Genomic DNA, 23,364 nt, shown 5'->3' on the forward strand with positions numbered 1-23,364 from the left:
TTCCCAGATTCCACCGACACGAAGAAACCACGCATGCGCGCTGGCCGGCATACGCTCAGCATTTGATCTCGTATGCAATTCATTCTTTGAACAAGTACGCTGAGTTTAATGTTTCTCTGCATGCAAACCATTTGAAAAAAAGTCCTGGCTATTCGCAAAACAAATATAGACGATAGGTGTGTTGTACGGAGAGCATCAGTTTACTCGGACAGTAAATGAAGATCACTGTAACGTGTTTCCACAGTCAAGTTGCCAACGAGTCACTGAGAATAAAGTGGAAGTAAGTACGAGTCGAGTTACAGTACAGAGAGAGACCGATTAAGAGAGGTATCATAAATAGACACTGTCCGATCTGGTTATACGTATCGGAAGCGATAACGTGGCACAAGATGGAGTTTGGTGCGATCATTGCGCTGACAGTATTGATTGGTGCGCTGGTCATTTTAGTCGCCGTGGCTATCGGCAGACAGAAACGAGAATCATCTGAGCAGGACGAGCAGAAAAAAGACTCCGATTCGTCGGGTAAGTGTCTTCCCCATGTTTTATTTTCCCAAAGTGTATCAATACAACACGCAAGTCAAACCAGAGAGTAACTTGGACATTAGCAATGAATAAAACTTGTATAACAAATATTTACACACATTTTGTTTGGTGAACTAAGAAAGAAATAGTAAAATACATGCATATATCTGAGTATATCTGTGTACATGTATCAAGCAAGTTCAAAATAAAAAAAAACACAACGATTGAATGCACATGTATGATACATAAAGTAAAATTAATACATTTAGGCCATTCCTACAATTTTGAGTAATTCAGCGGACTTTTGGTGATCACGGTTTTTTCCAAACATTTATTTATTTAGTTCTTGTCACTAACACAACAGTGCGTTATGATGCATGTATTGTTCAGAAGTTTAGTTTGAAAAGTCGTTTATTTATACTTTTGGATGATGTTACAGTTGAGGAAAATACAGTGAAAGCGCCTGCCAAGAAGCAGAAGCAGCAACAGCGCCCTCGTAAGGAAAGACAGCAGCAGCACACATTCTCGCATCAGCTGCTGGCATCCTCTTTAAAGGTGATTTGTGCTCCAATTTCAATAATACACGCTTTTAAAATAGTCACTGGTATGTTATAGAATCATAGTTTGTGTAGCTCAATTGGTGGAACATTGCATAAGCACTAAGCAGTGCAAAGGTCATGGGCTCAATTCCACAAATACTGATAAAATGTAATGTATACCTTGAATGCATTGTCAGTTGCTTTGTATAAACCCGTCTGGCGAGTGCATAAAATGTAATTAAATGTCTGCATTATGTATGTTGTTTTAAAATTAGTTTTTTTTTAATGATCATCAATGGAACAACCATGATCTCTTGGGTTATAATGTCTATTATGATATTTATTACTTGCATACTTCTATAAAGGTCTTTTAATGATTCGAAAATCTCCTATATATTAGTTCACATTTCTATTTGATTCTCTTCTAGAGTCACAATGGCAACGTGACCTGTCTGGATTTTAGTAGCAATGGGAAATACCTTGCGTCTTGCTCAGATGACCGCACCGTTAGGATCTGGAGCACTAAAGACTTCCTGGATCGAGATCACAAGTGCTTGCGGGCCAACGTCGAGTTTGATCATGCTACACGCGTCCGGTTTAGTCCAGATTCTCGGTACTGATACTCCTGGTAACACACAAAATTTATACAATAGTTAATATGAAGTTAATAGTATCATAATTTTACCATTGCAGTTGTCAAAAAGTAATTTTTTTTTTTTACTTTGAACAGTTTTTGGCTTACTGGTTATTTTGTATCACACAGAGCCTTCATCACCTGGCTGGCTAGCGGAGAGACCATTCGAATTTATAAGATGATTAAAAAGGATGATGGCACATTTACTTTTAAAGCCGCCCCAGAAGATTTTCCTCAGAGGCACAAGGGAATGGTTTTAAACATAGGAATTGCAGAGACAGGTCAGACTTTATTAAGTGTTATGCAGGCAAACAGGAATCGCTGGACTTCAATTTTAACTTTGCGTTCTGTTTATCTGTTTCAGGCAAATTTATTATGTCCGCCTCTATCGATACCACCATTTTGATCTGGGATCTGAAAGGAGACGTTTTAGCTACTATCAACACTAACCAGATGACCAGTTCACATGCTGCTATATCACCATGTGGCAGGTTAGCTGAAGAAAACCTCTAGACCAAACCTGTTGTTGCATTGCATGACAAAAGATGGTTTAAAATAATTGCTAATTTCCCAAAAAGGTTGTGATATCTAATGCATTGAAATATACTTTGTAAGTAGTTCTTAAATGTCAGAATATTCAAGGGGCCGTACTGTAGATGTACAGTAAATGGATTCAGTTGTTTAAAGCTAACCTTTGTGTTTTTTCTTCTTCCAAGGTTTGTTGCTGCTTGCGGTTTCACCACTGATGTGAAGGTTTGGGAGGTTTGTTTTACTAAATCTGGAGAGTTTAAAGAGGTTGTGCGTGCATTTGATCTTAAGGGGCATTCAGCTGGCGTTTACTCCTTTGATTTCTCCAATGACTCTCGCAGGCAAGACCATCTCTTTTATTTACTATGAAAGTATACTTTAATATCAAAGGTTTTTTCCATTTTGCTAGCATATTTTAAAGACTTAAATAGTTTATGATGTGCCTAAATTGTGCAAAAACTGAATGTTTTGCTTATCTTTTTTTTACAGAATGGTGACGGTGTCTAAAGACGGCACATGGAAGCTGTGGGACACTGATGTGGAGTACAAGAAAAAGCAGGATCCATACTTGCTGCGGACTGTGCCATGTCAGGTGTCAGAGGGCAGCCGCATAGCCCTGTCTCAAGACGGCCGCGTAGTAGCTGTGTCCAGCGGTTGCGATATAGCCATGTACAATGCTGTCACTGGTGAACTTGAGGAAGAGTTCCACGGCGTTCACAGCGAAGAGATAACTGACCTTAAGTTTGACATAAACAACCGTTTCTTAGTGAGCACGGGCGACCGTGCCATCCGCGTTTTTCACAATGTGATCGGTTACCGCGCCGCCATTCAGGACATGCAGACCATGCTTAAAAAAGCCTCAAATGATGGAGTGAGACAAAGAGTCCAACAGCAGATATCGGAGGCTCAGAATGCTCTGGAAACTGTGCTTAATGCACCAAAAAACTAAAGGCTGCTTGGTGAACAACTTTGACTGCCTTTTTTTTATGAGGACGCTATTCTGTTTTTCCGATTAAAAAAAATGTGGCTTTAGCATGTTGGTTTTAATGAATAAATCAAATGTTTATAAGTGTTTGTTTATTACTTTGGTTCCTTTGTGGAAGATTTAAAGGTGGGATGCATGATCTCTGAAAGCCAATGATGATATTTGAAATCGCCTAAACAAACACACACCTACCCCAATAGAATCTGGACCTTCTTTTGATAGACACGCTCCACACATACGCAACCCAGGCAACGATGTCGGTTAGTAGACATGCCATTTACTGCTGATTGGCTACAAGTGTGTTTTGGTACTTCTGCCCTACAAAGACAAAAGGCAGTAACTTCGTTTTTGGTTGAAACTTAGTTATTGATATTTTTGGGACATTCAAGACCTCCTTTATCTAGTGGATACGTATCTTGAGTCAATGCTGTTGTTGTTTTTTTCAAGAAAATAACTGACAACTAAAGTCACTAAAAAGTTAAAACTTTAAAGTCAATTTTTTTTCAGTTCTACACTCTAGTGAGTTAATGTCTTTTGCTTTTGTAGGGCAGACTTGGCCTGATTCCCTTTTCCAAAGTGTTTGTCAAAAATCATGCACCCCGCCTTTAACTGGAAAGTGTAATTTCTGTGCTGAAAGGTAATAAGAACATCTCCCTGTAATGCAAACCATTCATTCTGTACCAGTTATGCCATTGATTGAGACACTGATGCTGGATAGGCCCTTTAAAGGGGTTAAAAGAGTTTTGATACTGCAATGGTGTTAACACTTAAAGTGAATTATACTTTTTTAAATTAATAATATTCATTTACTAAAAATGCTCATTTTATATAAAGATGTGCTGAAAGTATTTGAGAAGTTCTTTTTCAGATTTAGTCTTTTCAATTTGAGTTACAAATAACAGTGAGGAAACAAAAAGCACCTTTAAACATGAATTTAGGCTGGATTCATGAAAATAACATGTCTAAAAATAGCTTTTTTAACGGTTCAAAAATGTATAATACCTTTAAGAGTAACAGCACGTATTTTAAGAGCTGATTTTTGACATTTAAACGTGAACCTTTTAAGACTTTTATTTTGAAATAAACTATTACCGAGAAATTTTGGTGGTTAACAGGTGTCTTTTAAAACAGACCGCTCTAATCTTTGTTTTACTGTATTTATATATTGCTTTCGGATTTCAGCTTACTTAACAAAGTTAACAAAAGCAAAGACGGGACCACCTGTGCCCTCGGTAAGTAGGTGGGACCTGTAATGCGGCTCTAGAAAGTGGAGTCAGCCTTGTGTTCTCGCGATACGAGATTTGCGCAACCAGACTGCAAGACCGACACGATTCCAGTAAGAGTACAGATAAAAATTCAGAAATGTCGGGTCGCTCGGTCCGCGCTGAGACCCGAAGTCGCGCTAAAGATGACATTAAGAAAGTGATGGCCGCCATCGAGAGAGTACGAAGATGGTAAGTGTGACGAGCAGCGACAGGTTACTTCGGAAAAGAAAAGGTTTTTCGAAAGAGAAACTTCAGACGGAAGGGGGGAGGGTCTTTTTAAGAGGATGTCGTTTGACTGACACGGAAGACAGCCAGTGGCAAGCTACTTGGCTTTGTTTTCTTTAACAGACAAGCGGCAAGTGGGTGGGACAAAAGAGGACTTTAAAAGGTTACTTCATGTTGCTGAAGTATTTAAAATGATGGTCTGTAGCATTAAATAACGCGTTATTGTTTATCACAATAGCTTACTCAAACTGTTGTGTATCTGTTGTGTAAAAGATTAATTCAGGCACATCAAATGAGTGTTTAGCCCAGCAAAATCTAAGCTCTTCTGTACTTACAATAAAAATGTGATTATTTTTAACAATTCCGACAAGTGCACTATTATTAAAAATAAAGATGGTTTGATACAATAAAGAGCACTTATCGTCTGTTTAACCTTTTTTCCCTACAAAGAAATAAACTTTTTTTTGTACTATTTTAGGGAAAAGAAATGGGTCACAGTTGGAGATACGTCACTACGAATTTTTAAATGGGTTCCTGTAGTGGACACAAAAGAGGTACGCCAAAGTTTACCTTTGTTATGAATAGCTTCTAACCAAATGGGTTCGTGTACTAGTACACATCCTGTGGTTTCCATTAGGTCACCTGACTAAATGATAGTCTGAGTGCATGCATGCTCAAAAACATGCCAGTACTTCCTTCATACACAATGATCATATTTTCTGGATTGTTTTATTTTTTATATATTTGCTGAATTAAATCCTGCTGTCTTTTAGAAGGAAAAAAATAAAGTATCAGTGGGTGGAGAGATTCAGAGGAAAAATTTCCCGTCAGAAGCACAATCTGATAATGCCTGCTCTGTACTGTTAGATTTTCAAGGTAAAGAATTGTTGTTGAATTTCTTTAAATGTTGTACATATAAACTAGTTGTTATATAGTTGTCTACTTTCTCAGATGAGAACAGCAACCAGAGTTCTCTCTCGGACTCGTATCAGCCTAAATTAGCAGCAGACAGCAGCAGTTACTCCAGTCCTCAGCCCAGCGAACCTGTCAGCCCTGCGCCCCAGACTCTAGATTACCGGACAGATGACCCACAACCGCCCACCCTTGGCCAGGAAAGCATGGAGGGTGAGGCTCTTAACTTACATTTATTATATGTTAAAATCAGAGCTGACAAATGCATTTCGATGCATATTGTGCCGTGTTTTGCTTATGTTTAGTGTGATAATGTAGAAAGATATATTTTTCTAGAACCGCTGCTACAAACAAATGAGGTCGCAGATGAGCCACCAACGCTGATCAAAGAAGATCTTCTACCCCTCACTGCTCAGGTAACAAGCAAAATTTTAATAATTATATAATAATAGATACAGCTCGGGTTTATAATGCATGCATCATATCTTCAATGTGCAATTCTATTTACAATTGTAGTAATTGTTCCTTTTGTCTCGGGGCACAGGAGGACGAGGACAGCTTTGGAGCCCCTCCATTGAAAAGAATCTGTACCGAGCAGGTCTCGGTTATTCAGACAACCCCTCTAAGCTAACACACACAGACGAACACACGCATACTGTGCACTGGGCATTGATCATCAGCCAGACTGATCACTTGACCTTCCTATAACTGCTGCAAAAGACACAATATGGACCAGACATCAAAATGGCACTATATTTATTATGACATGGAATTCTTGGAACGTTTTAGATTTACATACCTTTTTCCTTTGTTTTAACAGTTCTTTTAATTAATTCAAGATTTCTATCCTAAAACTGAAAAAAGTCGGACTGTTAACTGGACATTCCTGTTTACAGGGAGAGGAAATGAATGTAGTATCCAGACCCTTGTTGTTGAAATTCAATTACAGTTATAATGTTGCAGTTTTATTTTATAAGCAGTGGAAAGTTATGCATATTTAAAATATAAAGCCATATATGGTTACATCCCTTCTGAAATTATGACTGAAAGCTTAGCTATTATTGGAGAAAATATATAAGTAAAGGTGAAAATTACAAGAGTAGCTAAAATGTAATTTAAGAGATGCATAAATAGTTTATTAAGATTTGTAGATTTAGGGTCTTTTTTGTGCCTCCAAATAGTACATTTTATTTTCTCTACCTTTTACTTGACCATACATTTTCCTTGAATTCTCTTTTTATGAAGCACCAACAAGTGCCAGTCTTCTATCTCATCTATTTTATTTCATTTATGTAGGACAGGATAACACATACACTGGCAAAAGTGTTTTTTGGTGTGTTGTTATGATTAAATTTTATAGTAGTATTTCTTACGGCTTTAAGGAATATTTCTTTATTACATTTCGACCCCTGCCCTTATATTGCACACTGGTCTGGTGGGCACATTGTTGGGTGCAAAAGCAGTCATATTGTTATTTAAGGCAAATATTAAAATATTGAAGACATTTCCTAGATGTTTTCTCTTTCATTGTGTAAGACCTATTTATATTAGTATATTTTATATATGTAATATATTACAATTATATATTGTCTAAATTTCTTTGTTTTGTCCAATTTTAAGAAGCCTGCTCGCATCTGGCACACATGCAGGTGGCGCTAAAACCTTGAAATAATTTTTCGGTCTTTTTTGCTTTTAGCATATAGATGAAACGCAGTAATGATGTCACATTTTACGTAATGTATTCATATGTTAGAAATAAAAAAATAAAGGTTAGAAAGTCAAAAAAGATGTTTATGAAATCACGGGCTCTGTGTGCTTATGATTCATAAACTGTACACACTAAAAGAAGTAGGTGTGGTTTACTTCACTCAGCGCTGCGCAGACTAATCGGCCTATGACAACACAACACCGCAACATCGCTGTCGCGGTACTGTGATGTCATCCGCTGCTTGAGTTTGCGCAGCTCTGTATGAAGTCGAACACACCTATCCTTTCGCTTACAGACCGCGGCTGTCCCTTTTAAAATCTAGTCAGCTAACTACGTAGACAGCATCGTGGCTGTCATAGTCTGCTGCAATTTTTCCCATTAAAGCTCTCTAAGCAGTCAGCAAGTTCGTTTTTTGAGACACTCTCCAGATAGCTGAGCGCAGATAGTTTTTTAACGTCCAGTCAGTGAACAGCTCTTTATCCGTCAGGTCTTTTGTCCACTTCAATACAAAAACAGCCCGTCTTATCGGACTAACATTAAATAAACCTGGCTATAATAGAGTATAAGGACCATGCGTGAAGGACTTTTAAAACTTCTTTGCATTTTCATGTTGTCGTTGCGTCCTTGTTGTGAAGCATCAACCGTTATTTATCAGATTCCTGTCAGACGGACAGTTTCAGAGCAAAGCACCGGACGCCCCCCTGCTGCTGTAAACACAGTCCACAGGTAAAGCCTGTCACTTTATCACTTATGTATGTGTCTGTATCTTAATATTTAATTTACTAACAAGCTATCTAGTACAATTTCAGGAGTTTTTTTAAAGAAATATTAAAGTATACTACAGTATTTATAAACAGTTACTAACTACAGAATTGTATAGCATACAACGTGTAGTATACTACAATTTACTACAGTACGCTAAATACTAAATTATACTAGAGCATTTTCATACAATATATGATATACCACACCATTAATGCAATAACACAATTTATTCTGTAAATTCATCATGTTTTTAATATTTTGTTTTTATTTTATGTTATGTATATTTTTGTTTTTTCTCTACTGTTTGTTCTAAAGCACATTTTCTGTAAAGCTACAGTATTTTGACACAATGCAAAACTGCGAAAGTGCTGTAGAAATACTGAACTGAACCGAGTTGAATAATGAATCGAGGTCAATGAGTTCAATGTATAATTTGATTTATGGGACCCAAGTCCAAGATAAAGAGAGAGAAACATAAACCGGACATCAGTCAAAAGTGTTTGTCTCGAAAGGAAACCATTCTCCGTGTGGCAAAACATTTTTGGGTATGACATGTGGTTGAGGTATTTAGTCTAGACGTATAAAGCCATATATGTGTGTTTGTCAGTGGTCTAGTCAGGACTCATCTGTCTGTCATGGAAATAAATGAAGAACATTGACTTATAAGGGTCAAAATCCTGAGATGTTTTAAATCAGCTAAAACTTGGGGAGAGGATGTTTAACCGGCTAAGTTTAGAAGGCAGCATCCTGCTGGAGAAAAAAATAATACAAATTTGAATGGTTTCTGTAACATACCATTATGAATCATCAGCTGGGATTGGGCCTTATTCCAGTAAGACTTACAGTAATGTTGTTCCATTGTTTCCCATCCACCCAATAACATCCCAACAACAGAAGTCAACACATTACCAGTGCCAGACCCACACAGACCATTAAAGTTTCAAATTAAAGGGATAGTTCACCCAAAAATGAAAATTTTGTAGTCATTTACTCACCCTCATGTTGTTACAAACCTGTATACATTTCTTTGTTCTGATGAACACAAAGAAAGATATTTTGAGAAATGTTTGTAACCATCCGATCATGAGCCCCATTTACTTCCATAGTAGGAAAAATAATGCTATGGAAGTAAATGAGGTTCATGAACGGTTTGGTTACAAATATTTCTCAAAACGAAGAGTTTCGTTTTTTTATTTTTCAGAAATCTCGTTTTTTGGTTGTGCATTCCAATTAATATCAATTCAACTACAGTTGGTTTGTTTTAATTTAAACCTTCATAACTTAAAAAATACAGCTTAGTAGCACCATAAAACAAAATAATAACATGAAAACATAATAATAAACATGTTTTGACATAAATGTTAAAATCGGAGTTATCTCGTTTTGCAACGAAACTCTTCAAAATCTTCCTTTGTGTTCATCAGGACAAAAAAATTTATACAGGTTTGTAACAACATGAGAGTGAGGAAATGATGACAGAATTTTCTTTTTTTTTGGTGAACTATCCCTTTAAAACCATTATAATCATTAAATCCTGTAATAGTGTATATTGTATATTTCAGAGAGAGACATTTTAAGAGTTAAATGTTCTACAAGAACGTCTGTCAGACTCTTCTGGGTGCTATATGTATGTCTGGCGAACATAAATCCTGCGGTTACCCGGTATAGGAAAATATATGCTTGTGCCACAGAGAGGGTCTCTCAGAGGACCCTTAGTCCGCTGTGCTGTTTTTCATGTTGCCTTTGAAATGAAAGAACTGCATGAACAAACCTTGTTGAGTTAAAATTATTGCAGTCACTTTACTTCATCGTTTGTTTTGCTGTAACATCAATGTAGATTATGTGAAAGGGAAATGAGTTTATATTATACTCCATTCCAATGACATATATTCTATGATTCATTGGTAATCTCAATCACATGTTTATGAAAATTCATTGAGAATTGATTCCAAATGGATATTTTGCATGATTGGATTCTTATTGGATTCTCTGGTCATTAAAATTGTTTATTCATCATGGGACGAACAAGGAATTGGTGCCAGTACACAGTACAGAAGACGGTTTCATGTCAGACACAGAATGGAACAGAGACCGTTGTCCAACGACTGTTTCAGAGCTGTCGCTGGCCTGGGCCGTGTTCAAACCTCATCAGGTATTGAGCAAAGACAGTTTCATGATAAAAACATTTGACTTGATAGTACTATTCACTCTCACAGTGACTGAAGCTCAGATGTATGTGTGATCTCCCTTGCTGTGTTTTTCAGCTATAGGACCCTGGTGAGACCCGTGTACAGAGTGACCTACCGGAAAATCACATCTCTGGAATGGCGCTGCTGTCCCGGATTCTATGGGGAGGACTGCCGGGAGGGTGAGGAAGCATATTTCCTAACAATCCCAAGTTTACTGAAGCATTACTGCATTTGAAAGTGTGAGATGTTGATGTTGTGCAATGAAGCTCAACATTAGGAATTTCATTATTTCTGTAGATATGGCAGTTTTGCAAGGCACATATTTTAAAATCTAGTTGTGGTTTCCTTAAGTTTGTGTTTAAAGGTCATTTTGTGTATCAAGGGGGAGATGCACATACAAATGAGCTATTACTTGAATTAAAGTTGTGACCCAGTGTGTGAAAACATTTGTGATTTACTGTTTTTTACATAAAATCATCCTATAATGAAAAATTCTGTAAAAATATAACCTTAATGATATCTTTTATATCGACTGAGTAAGGTCATGTCACTCAGAGATTGAAATTTTGATTAAATCTTAATTGAAATCAAACTTTCTTATCTCCAAATTATATAATAAGACTTTACACCTGGATATGGACACATTTTGGGAAGCCACATCATTGTATGTCTTGGTATGTGGTTCTTTTTAAATGTGTCTTAGCAACAAGGACGTATCCCTTACATTCATTGTGTGGGTGTGGATGTGAGTGACAACAGCTGGTCTGACTGTGGGAAGTTTCATTCTTGGTGATGTCTTTTGATGTATTGATAGCATATCTTGCTATATCATCACTGAGCAATTCAGACCAAAGCATTCACAATCATTCTTCATTCAACTCGCATATATTGAGCACATATGAAAATGGATTATGGAATGGGCTGCGCATCCTAGCAAATATGGCAAAAGCAGAGTTTTTGTAGCTCAATCAGAAGAGCATTGTGCTATCAGCACAAAAGGTCATAGTTCATGTCCAAGGAGCACACCTATAATGCACTATGGAAGGGTTTTCAGGACAAGGATTAGATTGAGCCAGGATAGGCCTTAGTTGTATTAGGACATTTAGGTAGTTTTATACAAACATACCATACAAAAAGCATGTCTGGTATGTTTAGAGATATCTGCATCTAGAGATAAAACAATAACACTTATATTTGTTAAGATATGTCGGTGCAATATATTTTTTAATGAAGTGAGCATAAACATGCATTTTAGTTTAGGACTACGTAAAGTCCTGTCCGGAAAAGCGTCCCTATAAGTTGTTTTGGATAAAAATGTCTGTGAATTGCATAAATTTAAATGTAATAAACATTTACATTAGTTATCTTTAACATCACTGTTGTTTCTCCAACACTGTCAGAAAAAAGGTACAAAGACTATCACTCGGATGGTACCCATAAGGTCTAAAGTATGATTCGTTGGTCTTGGGTACGTACGGTTCACTTGATGACCACGCATCCCAAATGACCCCAGATTACAGAGCTGTGTTTGACATCCCGTGGTCTTCCCGGACCGATCGGTTTATGACATTTAAGCAGCCCGAGAGTGATTGGATAGCAGACTGCTCCTAATGTGCTTTTACATTTCTCTTGCAGTTATTAATTTCATACACCAAACGATCTGCACAGTGCGCATGATTTCAAACACACCTAATAAGCCATAAACTTATAATTATGATGAAATCTATTGCGCAAATCTTTCAGTTTTCTTAAAAACAATTGCATCTTTAAATGACATACACTGTAATTTTTGTCAAATCAACATATATTTTTATGTTACTTTAACTTAACAAATGAAGTTAAACAATTTCAACTTGTTTTTATAAGTTATGTGAACCTTAAGTCAAAACTTAAAATAGTAAGTTGAATTGACTTGCAAAACCAAGTTGTTTTAACTTTTTTTACAGTGTAATGGGGTGTATACACCAAACGCGAATTCAATTATTTGCGTGAGTATAACATACAAAGTCAATGCAAAGACGCAAATAGACACAAATTGGCCCAGGGCGATTGCCGCGAAAATGTGGTATTCACCTCAAACGTGTCTTTGCGCCAGTTAAAAAAGTATAAAAAATTTGATGACGCGAAGATTAATCCCGAGAGTAATCTAGAACGAGGAACGTGATGCTTTGCAGCATAAGCATACTTGGGTACCGATCAAAAATTGTAGTGTGATGCAGATGAGCCCAGCAACAGCTTTTGTAACTTTATTTCTGATAGTGTAGACAACAAGTTTTCTAATGTTTATAATATTTAAGAAAAACATGTGATATTAACTCTTTCAAGTCTCCTGAGCTGAAAAATACCAACATTTGAGCAGTTTCTTTTGGCAGCCATCAATGCTTTCAATGCAATGCAATGTTAGTGCACTTTTCAAAACTTTATTCTCTATTAAATCCTCAAAGTCTTTGTTATTAACATATCTGTATGAATTTTCCCTGGTAACCCTGCCTAACATAACACAGATGACATATTTGAAATATTATCATGCCACTTACACTCACAATTCACCCTTATAAACTCAATTTACAGTAATCCTAAAGAGATTAACATAATCAGAACCAGCACTGCTCTGGGTTTTTGCATATATGGGTAAATCAATTTTATTGACTCAGAGATAAATTGCTAGAAGGAACTATTTTGAACGAAACGAATCAATGCTTTAATGAGACCCATGTGGGAGAGGTCATCATAGTCCAAGCATTTGTGACCCAATAAGGATAATTTACCCATGACACACATTCCCATGTTTTTCTGGATGGTGATGGTAAAGGTCTCCACCCCCCACATCAGACATACTGGCCTGTCTGTGGCATTTCTTTTCAGATCAACTCCCACGAGATGATTTAGTTCGGATTGAGTCCACAGGCGCCATAATCTCTGACATGGTAAATAAATCAGAAATCTTCATTCGTTATTGCTCTCTTCTTCCTCTCATCAGTCTCTTCTCTCTTTTCTTCACTCTTCATAACTTCAGCCTGAGGCAGAGAGTCTCATGGGTCCCTGGCCCCTCTGTGTTTGGTTTATTTAAGAACATATTTTTGGAATTTGGGCTTTAATGGCATGAGATTGTGACTCACAGTAAGAGTTTAACTTAGGTTAAATCCCACCGTTTCCAGTTATCATGTGTAATGAGGTCAAATGATGCAGGCTGTGTCTGATTTTACTTCTACACTGTTGCACTTAAGTTTTTAAGTTGAATCAACTTGAATTTACAAAAAATTGACTAATAAGCGGTGGTTTTAAATTATAAAAATACACTTCATTTTTATAATTTATAGCAACTCCTCATTAGTCAAGAAAGTTGAAATTCATTGTAAATTCAAGTTGATTCAACTTAAAAATTTAAGTGCAACATTTTACAGTGTACTAGCAGGATTCAAGCCGCTGGTTGTACGATAGCATGCACTTGAGTAATATTGAGTAAAAGCAGGCCATAAGTGTTTTTATTTACTTTTTATTGTGGGTTTTATTAATGTTAATGTAACTTTGTTTAAAATGCTTAAACTGATTCTTGCTCCCCTGGAGTTTCAACTTGAATGCCTACTCGACTTAAGTTTGACAGTTATTGAGAACTGTGTTGAGGGATGCTACGTCTCTAGCTGAGGTCATGTTAAACCACTTTACCGATGTCTTGTCTTTCTGGTATGTACAGTGTCATAATTAATCACACCAACAGACAGAATAGGAACTTGTGCCCTGTATTTAAAGATACCAGGGTGATGAATTAATTTGTTAACAAAGTCCAGACACAGAGAGATTTTCCATTTTTGTTGTGGTTCCTCTCCTAGTTTATTTCTTCTATACATTGAAGCTATAGTTTATCTCTTTGTAGTCATTTCCCATATGCGTATGTCAAAACCTTTTTATTCTGATAGATTGTGACTTTGTCACAACAGAGAGTTTGCTGCCATATTTAAAAGTTGGGCTAAAGAGTAGACATCAAGGAATGCTAAAGAGCAAAGCTGTTGAGGTTGGAGAGGACGCAGCTGCAATGGACAGCTGTAAAAGATCCTTTGTCCTATAACTGTATTTCAGTTGTCACTGTAAAGTCCAGCCTAAGTTTCGGTTATCTTTTTGGCCCTTTGAAATAAAATGCTCTTTACTGAGATGCTCTCCGTTTGAGATCTATGTGACGTGTTGCTCTTTCACACTATTTTAAGACGACTTTTTGAGTTCTCAGTTTTGTTTCGTTTAAGTTTCAAATTTGTCTTGGATGTTTCTTGCTAAATGTGAGGTGATTATATACATACAGTATGAGTAAAGAGCTTTACAGTACATAATGCTTTGGAGAGAGCATCGTCCATTTATTTGTTTGGTAAATAGTATAATTTTTCGGATCCAAGTCTGAGCACAGTTTGAAATCTTCTTTAAAACTCTAAAGGAGACGCTTCAGAGATTACTGCAGTTTGTGTTACATGAGAAAATATATTGAGATGTCACAATTATCATTTTCGTATCACGTATTAATGTTAGTTTAAAAGCAACAACACTTTTTGTTATCATGTTTTGTGGTCTCTCTGTTGTGATAGTTGTCCATGGGAATATTTCCCATTCCCACAATTGCTTGAGTACTCAAATACCCTGGTCACAGTGTTATCTTTATCTATATAGTTCGTATACCCCAGCTGCCTTATCTTACTACCCCCATACCGGGTTTCCAGAAAATCTGGCCGAGGTTCAAGTCTATCACCTGCTTTAAAAATTCCTTTAGATTGAGATTGTGATCAGAGTTGCCGGGCTGATCGAGTGTGGGAAACGGGACATCTGCGGTTTGGTATCTGGTGATTAATGAGGACGCGTGTGCCCCTGCCCCCTCAGCTGCCTTTAGAGGGGTGAGATCATCTCATTTCTGTGGTGAAGCACAGATGGCATTGCCAATAAGGTTTATGTGATTTACCTGTTTGTTAGAGTAACTTGCAATGATATCGTATGACAATGAATCAACTCCAGAAATTCTTCTGCATGGAAGTCATGCTTTTTTAATAGCCTCTGGCCATTGTGCTTTGCAAACAAATTAAGCAAATGCAAATTTGAAACTTCTAGGATTACATGAAAGTGCGTTCGAAATCATGTACTGAATTGAATTTAGATTTGTTTAGTCTAGACAACATGCACACTAGGACATAAACTTGCCAGCCAGAGAGGAAAGGCATGCAATCACCGATCTTATAATACAAGGAATTAAGCCTTGTGATATATAGAAAGTGACATACAATGTGTTTATGTTAAATGCTATATATATATATATATATATATATACTGTTTATAACACATACACATAGTTTTTTAACTGTAGATCTAAATGGTACATTTACAGCATCCGCCAGCCAGAAATAATAGCATGCAATTCATGAATCTGTAGATATGTAGTGATACTGTTTAAAATGGTTACCAATAAAATAAAATTAAGGTCTTATAGGAGTGTTTTGCGTCTTCATAATTTTTTGAAAAATCCCATTAGTCTCTGCCAAAATGCTGTTAAAGGGTGTGGATTCAGCTTGCTTGTGCGAATGCATCTGTGATTTGTGTATTTGTGCTTTCCCCAACGCAGTGATTTGGCACATCAATGCATCGTCTAAATGCTGGCATGTGTTTGTATCATTTAAATAACTATGTCAATTTTAATAAACTCGTTCCAAAAATGCCCAGTTTAAACCCTGCTTCACATCTGCAAAAAGCATATCCAACGTCTGCAGATCCCATTGTGCTGACAGAGTGCTGTTCCTCGGTTAGTCCTTTGGGTGTTTCCAGAATACCCTAACATTTAGCTGATCCACAGATCTCTCCAACAGAGTCCTGCATTACAGCCAAGGCACGAGCAGAAACGTCAAATCAGACAGCTGAACATTTTATTGTACACTTGGATAGTTTCCACCAAACCACAGCAAAGGTTTAAACTGCAAACCAACTTTTATATAATGTGCCATCCATCCCTACAAAAATGGTCCCAAGCAGTGGCGGCCCGTGACTGCTCATCTGTGGGGCGCTAATTCAAAATAAGTGTTTGGAGTGTCATGTGTGTTGCTTTTCGTTTTCTTTTGTTTCGTCATGTGAACCATGTGCATCACGTGTTTTATCAAAATAAGTGCCTGCTGCACACGCGTCAAAACCGTTTATGATAAAAGAGACGCTCACGTTCACAAAATACACGCAAGACACTCCCTTAACAGTAAACTCTGATTACACATAAGATTATGCGAGTATCTGGCAAACGCGAGCGTCTCTTTTATCATAAACCCTTTAGACGCGTCTGCAGAAGGCACTTATTTTGACAAAACACGTTATGCACATAGGATCTCTCAATATGCAGAACACATATTTTGAAATAACAAACCACACACATGATGGGCTACATACATGTTGTGACGAACTTCACATCGAGCGCCCTCGAAAAATAATTCACCGGACGCCACTGGTCTCTAGGTGTCACTGGGACGGTACCCTTTAAAAGGGTCCTAATATGTACCATATAGGTACAGTTACGTATACATTTGGTACCAATATGAACCTCTTGAGGTACTAATATGCACTCTTTGGTGTGAAGGTGTACTCTTTAAAAGGGTACCGCCCCAGGGACAAGATCATTTTGACCATTATTTTCACAGTGTACAAAGAAAAAACAGCAGAATATATTATACAAATTATGTTTTATTTAGTTTCGTCATCGCTTCTAAAACAGAATGTCTCATTCTAACATGAAAAAATGACAATTTTGGATATTAAAATCAAACTTGACCCCCTGACAGTGCATGTCAAATGATTCCCACATCTCTGCTGGTTTGAAAAGATGGCTTTTCCTACATGGAAAGTCCAGTACCACCTGCCTAGATGCTTGCTGTGAAGGTTGTCTTTACTTCCCAGCTCACGAATGGAAAAGCTAAACTTTTAAGGGAACCCAGGGTGAAAATATCTTTTCCTTTGCTCTCTTTCCATGCAAATGGAAATTCGCAGCTCATCTGCATCTGGTTTTCCTGCTCCGTGATCTCCCTATGAGAGAGATGTCAACCAAAGATGTGATTGAACTCATTAAGCGAGTCTCAAACAAGATCTCTCCGTTCTCATACACCGTGCATTCAATTTGTTATTTTGATTTCACACTGTGGTTTCAGAATTGATCAGTTCACCACTTTGACTTGAATCATTTTAATTCATGCCTTCATTTTTGTAGTTTTTGTATTGAACAGCTGGTTTATAGTTTTAGGCATTTGCTTAAATCATTAACTTCGTGCTGTATCATTTTAAATGGATATGAACCCTCTTTCTCTGCGGGGTTAACATGCTTTCCTTAACTTGCTTTTTTGCATATCCTTTAGAATGCATGAACTGCACCGGCTATGCTGATATCACTGAGCGGTTGAGTGTCGTTGAAGCTCAGGTGAGACCTGCAGATAACCTCTTGCATTAGTAACATTTAAGTTAAGATGCCAAGCATGAGCTTTTATTTTTTGTAACAGATAATGTTACTAAAAGACGCTGAGACGCCCATTTTCCCCTTATCCAGCCAATCACCTGAGAGAACGGCTGATAATGAGGTTGACAGCCCCCACCCCTCACCCATAACACCCAATGCCATTGGCCGACCAGGTGAGATCTTAAGCAGCATTGCATACATTTTTGTACTTCTTTTGACTTTGGATGAATAGAAATGTATGGTTCATCATTAAAGCATCTCAATAATATTTCATAATAGAGAATAATTAGAATGATTTATATAGGGCCCCCAGGTCCCCCTGGACCTTTAGGAAAGACAGGATTGTCTGGGAAACCCGGGCCTGTAGGACCCAAAGGTAAAAACATGCCTCTCGTTTCATCAATAAACTTCCCAGCATACCTTTCTCATTATCATTAATCTTCTTAGTAAACTTGTGATCTGTACAGGATCTCAGGGATTGCAGGGTCCCCCAGGAGAGAGGGGCCTTCCTGGGCCCCCTGGACCTCCAGGGCCCACTGCATCTACTCCCTTTTCCATCAGGGGAGACGTTTTTACCCTAATGGCTAGACAACAAGCCCAATGTAAGTACATTACATAAGAGTGAAAAAAACATACTGTCAGTAATGAGTAAAGATAATGTATAATTGTATACTAACACTATACTTAGTGTGTACACATATAATTATTCCAATAATTCCATCATTTAAAATAATCTTTGCAAATACAGTGTCAACCTTTCAATTGTTGTCCACAAAGTGAACACAAGGTGGCGATATCTGCATACTGTCAGTGTTTGACAGGCCGTTCAGAGCTCTGGCTCAGTGCAGGAGTCTGCTCGGCTTCTGTCTGTCAGCAGTTAATAAGAGTCATTTGTTTGAGTCTGGAAAACCTAAAGCAGATCCCGAGAACCAAATCCTCATTATACAGAACAGCAGGACATCTGTTCACATCAAATCTGCTGCTAGTTACATTGTACAGATGAGAACCTTAGAGAAGATATATTGAACAATGAAGTGCACATCCAAATTTAAACACATTTATTTCATATTTAAAGGGATAGGTCCTCTTAAAATTAGAGTTATTACATCGTTTGCTCACCATGTCGCTTTAGATCCATGTGACTTTCTTTTATCTGAGTAACACAAATAGAGACAGTGACTGACAGCCCCATTCACTGTCATTGTATGAATAAAAGAGCAGCATCAGCATTTATTTAATGTTCCTCAGATTCATTTGAGATAAAGAACAAAAGTCATACGGATTTGGAAAGACAGTGTCTCTTTTCTACGTTTTAGATGATGGTGAACTTGACTTACAGACTTTACTTGGACCCCCTGGACCCTCTGGCCCACCTGGTCCACCAGGTAAAAAATATAATCCATCCATCCTTCCTTTCTTTCTTTCTTTCTTTCTGTGATCCCTATACAATATTCTTGCTCATCTTACATTCTATATTGTGTATTTTACAGGGCCTGCTGGACCACCTGGTGATCCAGGAACCCCTGGTAAAAATGTAAGACTTTATAACATTATAGAATTCATTTAATGTTTTTGCAAATTTGATAAAAAAAACATAATTGTTCTGCATTTTTTTTTTTAAACCAAATACTTGTATTTGGATACAATTTGGTCGGTGCCCAAATACCGATAAATTCGATCTATACATGGTAGATATAGTACTTTATACACACATTTAATGCAAATATTTATTATAAAAAAACTGGATGTGCAAGGTGTATGAGCATACAGTACTATAGTACTGACTGATTCACATTCATATCAGGCTGCCTTAAGCTCTTTAGGTAAGCCAGGGGACCGGGGGCCCAAAGGTGACCCTGGAGAAAGAGTAAGTAATAAGTGGAATACATATCATATGTATTCTGCATTTACAACTACTATTTTATATATATAACTATTTCAGCGAGTTAGATTTTCTGTATCTTTCTTTTCAAAGGGTCCACCTGGATTGACTGGAAAACAAGGACAACCTGTTAGTGCCCACAATTACAATAATACTAAATTTTATTAATATCAGTTATTATATGTTTAATTTAAAGGGACACTCCACTTTTTTGAAAATATGCTTATTTTCCAGCTCCCATAGAGTTATTCATTTGAATTTTTTTGCTGTTTTAGAATCCATTCAGCTAATCTCTGGGTCTGGTGGTACCACTTTTAGCATAGCTTAGCATAATCCATTGAATCTGCTTAGACCATTAGCATCACGCTAAAAAAATAACCAAAGAGTTTCGTTATTTTTCCCCATTTAAAACTTGACTCTTCTGTAGTTACATTGTGTACTACGACTGACAGAAAATTAATAATAAGCCATATCTGCCTAGAAAATCACAATTATTAATTTTAATTTGGTTAATTTTTTAGCATGATGCTAATGGTCTAATCAGATTCAATGGATTGTGCTAAGCTATGCTAAAAGTGGTACCGCCAGACCCTGAGATCAGCTGAAAGTAAGTAAAAATCAAATGTTTAATTCTAGTGGAGCTGAAAAATAAGCATATTTTCAAAAAAAGTGAAGTGTCCTTTGATTTTATTTTCCTGTGTTGTGAATAGGGTGCTCCCGGTCCTAAAGGTGAGTCAGGAGAGACTCCATCCGAGGTATGGATACTGTACACAGAAACTTGTGAGGCTTTTAAAGCATTGGATGTCCAATTATAATGATTGTTTGTCATATGTTAACCCCCACCGCAGGTACAACAGTTAAGAGAAGCTCTCAAGATTCTAGCCGAGAGACTTCTCATCCTAGAACACATGATCGGCGTTCACGGTGAGAATGATAGACAAATATTAGTCTACTGTATGTGTTTAGCGTAGAGGAGGGGTTTGGAATCTAAATACATCATTATGATGATGGCAGTGCATGATCTCATGGTATAAGTTTCTGGTTTGCAAAGAGTTTAGCATTTCTCATTTGGTTGTGGTTACATGAAGGCGAACGGCTTTTAAAAATAAAAAATGACATCAGAACACCAGAAATATACAGCTAACCGCTTGTTTTTGGACATGTACAATGTAACTCAACTTCTGTCTGTTATTTTTGTTACATTACCCGTCGTTCTGCCCAGATACTCTCCTGGAGTCAGGTTCTGGAATAGATCTCCTGGCAGATTTTGCTCCAGCAGTGGGCGCTAAAAGTGCACGCAGACTGTCCTCTCGTCTTACCTCGGACACAGAGTAGCCAGACTCTGTTTATGGGGGCGAAGATTTAGTAATTGTGACCACAAGAGGTGCGAAGCCTTAATCTGCTGTTTGTAGGTTTGATGGAAAGATATATTTGAAGAGCTCATATACAAAATCCGTTAAGTGCATCTGGCATGATTAGCATTTTTAAAATAGATTCTGCCTAAAAAAATGGTATTTCTAAATAGCCTAGGGGCAGATTTAAACATCTTTGATGCGAAAGTATTTGATAAAAGTTTTGGGGTGGTTTCCCAGACAGAGATTATTTTAAGCCAGGACTAGGCCTTAGTTTAATTAGGAAATATAATTACTTTTAACAAACATGCCTTACTCAAAACATTACTTGTGTGCATGAGGCAAAACAAAGGGCACTGATGTATTTTAAGATATGTCAGTGCAAGTTGTTTTCAGTTTGGACAGCTCTTACATTTATTTTGGTCTAGGACTAGTCTAATCCCTGTCCGGGACACCGCCCCATGGTGCGTGTTGAGACAGTCATTTACAATCATTATTAAATTTTTTACCAATGTGGCATTTAGCGACTTTTGTATCTGAACTCTTCATTTGTTGATGAGTGTCGGGTAGAGGCTTGATTTGTATGACCCATATGTTGTTTAGTGTTGAAAATGTATTAGAATAGCACTGATCTTTTTATTTCCTAATCTACTTTTTGGTATTTTTTACATTGCTGACTTTTGAAATATCAAATGTAAAGGACCTGAATGGGCAGATTTATGTGGTCTAACTGATCAACAAAGATGTCTTGCACCTTTCTGTCTTAAAGGATTAGTCCATTTTCTTAAAAAAATCCAGAGAATATACTCACCACCATGTCATCCAAAATGTTGATGTCTTTCTTTGTTCAGTCAAGAAGAAATTATGTTTTTTGAGGAAAACATTCCAGGATTTTTCTAATTTTAATGGACTTTAATGGACACCAACACTTAAAAGTTTGTTTAAAATTGCAGTTTCAAAGGACTCTAAACGATCCCATACGAGGGTCTTATCTAGCGAAACGATTGTCATTTTTGACAAGAAAAAAATGCACTTTTAAACCACAACTTCTCGTCTATCTCTGGTCCTGTGACGTGCCAGCGCGACCTCACGTAATTGCGTAAAGATGTGGAAAGGTCACGTGTTACATATATGAAACGCACATTTGCGGACCATTTTAAACAATAAACTGACACAAAGACATTAATTAGTATCATTCGACATACAACAACGTCGCAACGGTCCTCTTTCTCCACACTTGTAAACACTGGGCGTAGTTTCGCATACGCCATCCGTGACCTCTTGACGTGATGGCGTATTGCATGAGGTCGCGCTGGCGCGTCACAGGACCGGAGATAGACGAGAAGTAATGTTAAAAGTGCATATTTGTTATTTTTATTGTCAAAAATGACAATCATTTCGCTAGATAAGACCCTTATGCCTCGTTTGAGATCGTTTAAAGTCCTTTGAAACGGCAATTTTAAACTGCATTAAAACTGTTACGTGTTGGGGTCCATTAAAATAAGAAAAATACTGGAATGTTTTCCTCAAAAAACATAATTTTTTTTCGACTGAACAAAGAAAGACATCAACATTTTGGATGACATGGTGGTGAGTAAATTATCTGGATTTTTTTAAAGACAATTGACTAATCCTTTAAGTCAATCAGACGTAGCATTCTTCACTATTTGATTCTTAAATACATTTATTTGTTTCAGATCCCAGTGATTTTACACACCGTTCATTAAAGCCCCACTCAAGTGCGCTGTATAGAGACTGGAGCTCTCCAGCAAACACAAAGTATTTCTGCAATGTTTTTCTTTTTTTGTATTGTGTTGCCATAATCATCATTGGTTTCGGCCTCGGCTTTACATGAAAACAATCCATAGCTCAAATAAAAATGCACTACAATAGAGCTTTAAAATATAAAAAATGCAACTTCCACCGCAACAAAATAGGTTTACACCTTTGCTCACCTGTTCTTTTTCATAAAGCCCATCATTGACTCGCTGCCAACACAAAATGGCAGAATGCACCAAGGGCTGCTATTAATAGGTTGAGGTGAATAGCCTGCGATACACAAAAGGCCCTGGTGACCTTGTTCAGGAACGTCGGGTTGAACGGCCCGTATGGCTTGAGCTTATTGTTCCAGCTGAGCTTTTAAAATCCCCTTTGGGATAGAAAGGATTTTTTAAAGAATCTTGGGTGTTTTCCTTATCGTGTTTTATAAAGAGGAATTAAGTAGCCCAACTGTTTGATTAAATATTTTCTACACACTTATTGCTCATATTGTGACGTTTTGATTTTGTCTTTTATAAATACATTTTAGTAATAAAAACTCATTTTGTTACCTCTTCAGCTTACTGTTTCACATACTTAAGCAAATCCATACCATGCTTTATTGTTTAATGTAAACAGTGACTAGA

General features: G+C 37.2%; 3 protein-coding genes across 4 annotated transcripts; all 3 read left to right on the top strand.

Annotated features, from left to right (window-relative positions):
* Window positions 1–26: 26 nt before the first annotated feature.
* Window positions 27–3,292, top strand: tbl2 (transducin beta like 2). Of its 2 annotated transcripts, XM_065259906.1 has the most exons (7): window positions 27–522; window positions 962–1,077; window positions 1,490–1,674; window positions 1,825–1,976; window positions 2,060–2,186; window positions 2,412–2,564; window positions 2,713–3,292. In XM_065259906.1, the coding sequence occupies exons 1-7, from the start codon at window positions 390–392 to the stop codon at window positions 3,170–3,172; spliced, it is 1,326 nt and encodes a 441-aa protein (XP_065115978.1). In that variant the 5' UTR covers window positions 27–389; the 3' UTR covers window positions 3,173–3,292. The 2 variants fall into 2 exon arrangements, with proteins under 2 accessions (XP_065115978.1, XP_065115984.1); XM_065259912.1 differs by lacking the exons at window positions 27–522; window positions 962–1,077 and having other exon boundaries at window positions 1,551–1,689.
* A 1,203-nt stretch (window positions 3,293–4,495) lies between these two features.
* Window positions 4,496–7,114, top strand: bcl7ba (BAF chromatin remodeling complex subunit BCL7B a). The gene is made up of 6 exons (XM_065259899.2): window positions 4,496–4,662; window positions 5,177–5,252; window positions 5,472–5,574; window positions 5,650–5,823; window positions 5,947–6,026; window positions 6,155–7,114. Exons 1-6 carry the CDS (start codon window positions 4,571–4,573, stop codon window positions 6,239–6,241), a joined length of 612 nt encoding a protein of 203 aa, XP_065115971.1. The 5' UTR covers window positions 4,496–4,570; the 3' UTR covers window positions 6,242–7,114.
* A 622-nt stretch (window positions 7,115–7,736) lies between these two features.
* col26a1 (collagen, type XXVI, alpha 1) lies at window positions 7,737–23,288 on the top strand. Its single transcript, XM_065259882.2, has 15 exons — window positions 7,737–8,044; window positions 10,113–10,235; window positions 10,348–10,451; window positions 17,628–17,689; window positions 17,769–17,898; window positions 18,030–18,101; window positions 18,193–18,327; window positions 19,042–19,110; window positions 19,216–19,259; window positions 19,530–19,592; window positions 19,701–19,736; window positions 20,318–20,362; window positions 20,456–20,531; window positions 20,830–20,991; window positions 22,657–23,288. The coding sequence occupies exons 1-14, from the start codon at window positions 7,890–7,892 to the stop codon at window positions 20,940–20,942; spliced, it is 1,227 nt and encodes a 408-aa protein (XP_065115954.1). The 5' UTR covers window positions 7,737–7,889; the 3' UTR covers window positions 20,943–20,991; window positions 22,657–23,288.
* The last annotated feature ends 76 nt before the right edge of the window (window positions 23,289–23,364 follow it).

Source organism: Paramisgurnus dabryanus, chromosome 10 (assembly GCF_030506205.2).
Source record: "Paramisgurnus dabryanus chromosome 10, PD_genome_1.1, whole genome shotgun sequence".
NCBI lineage: Eukaryota > Metazoa > Chordata > Actinopteri > Cypriniformes > Cobitidae > Paramisgurnus > Paramisgurnus dabryanus.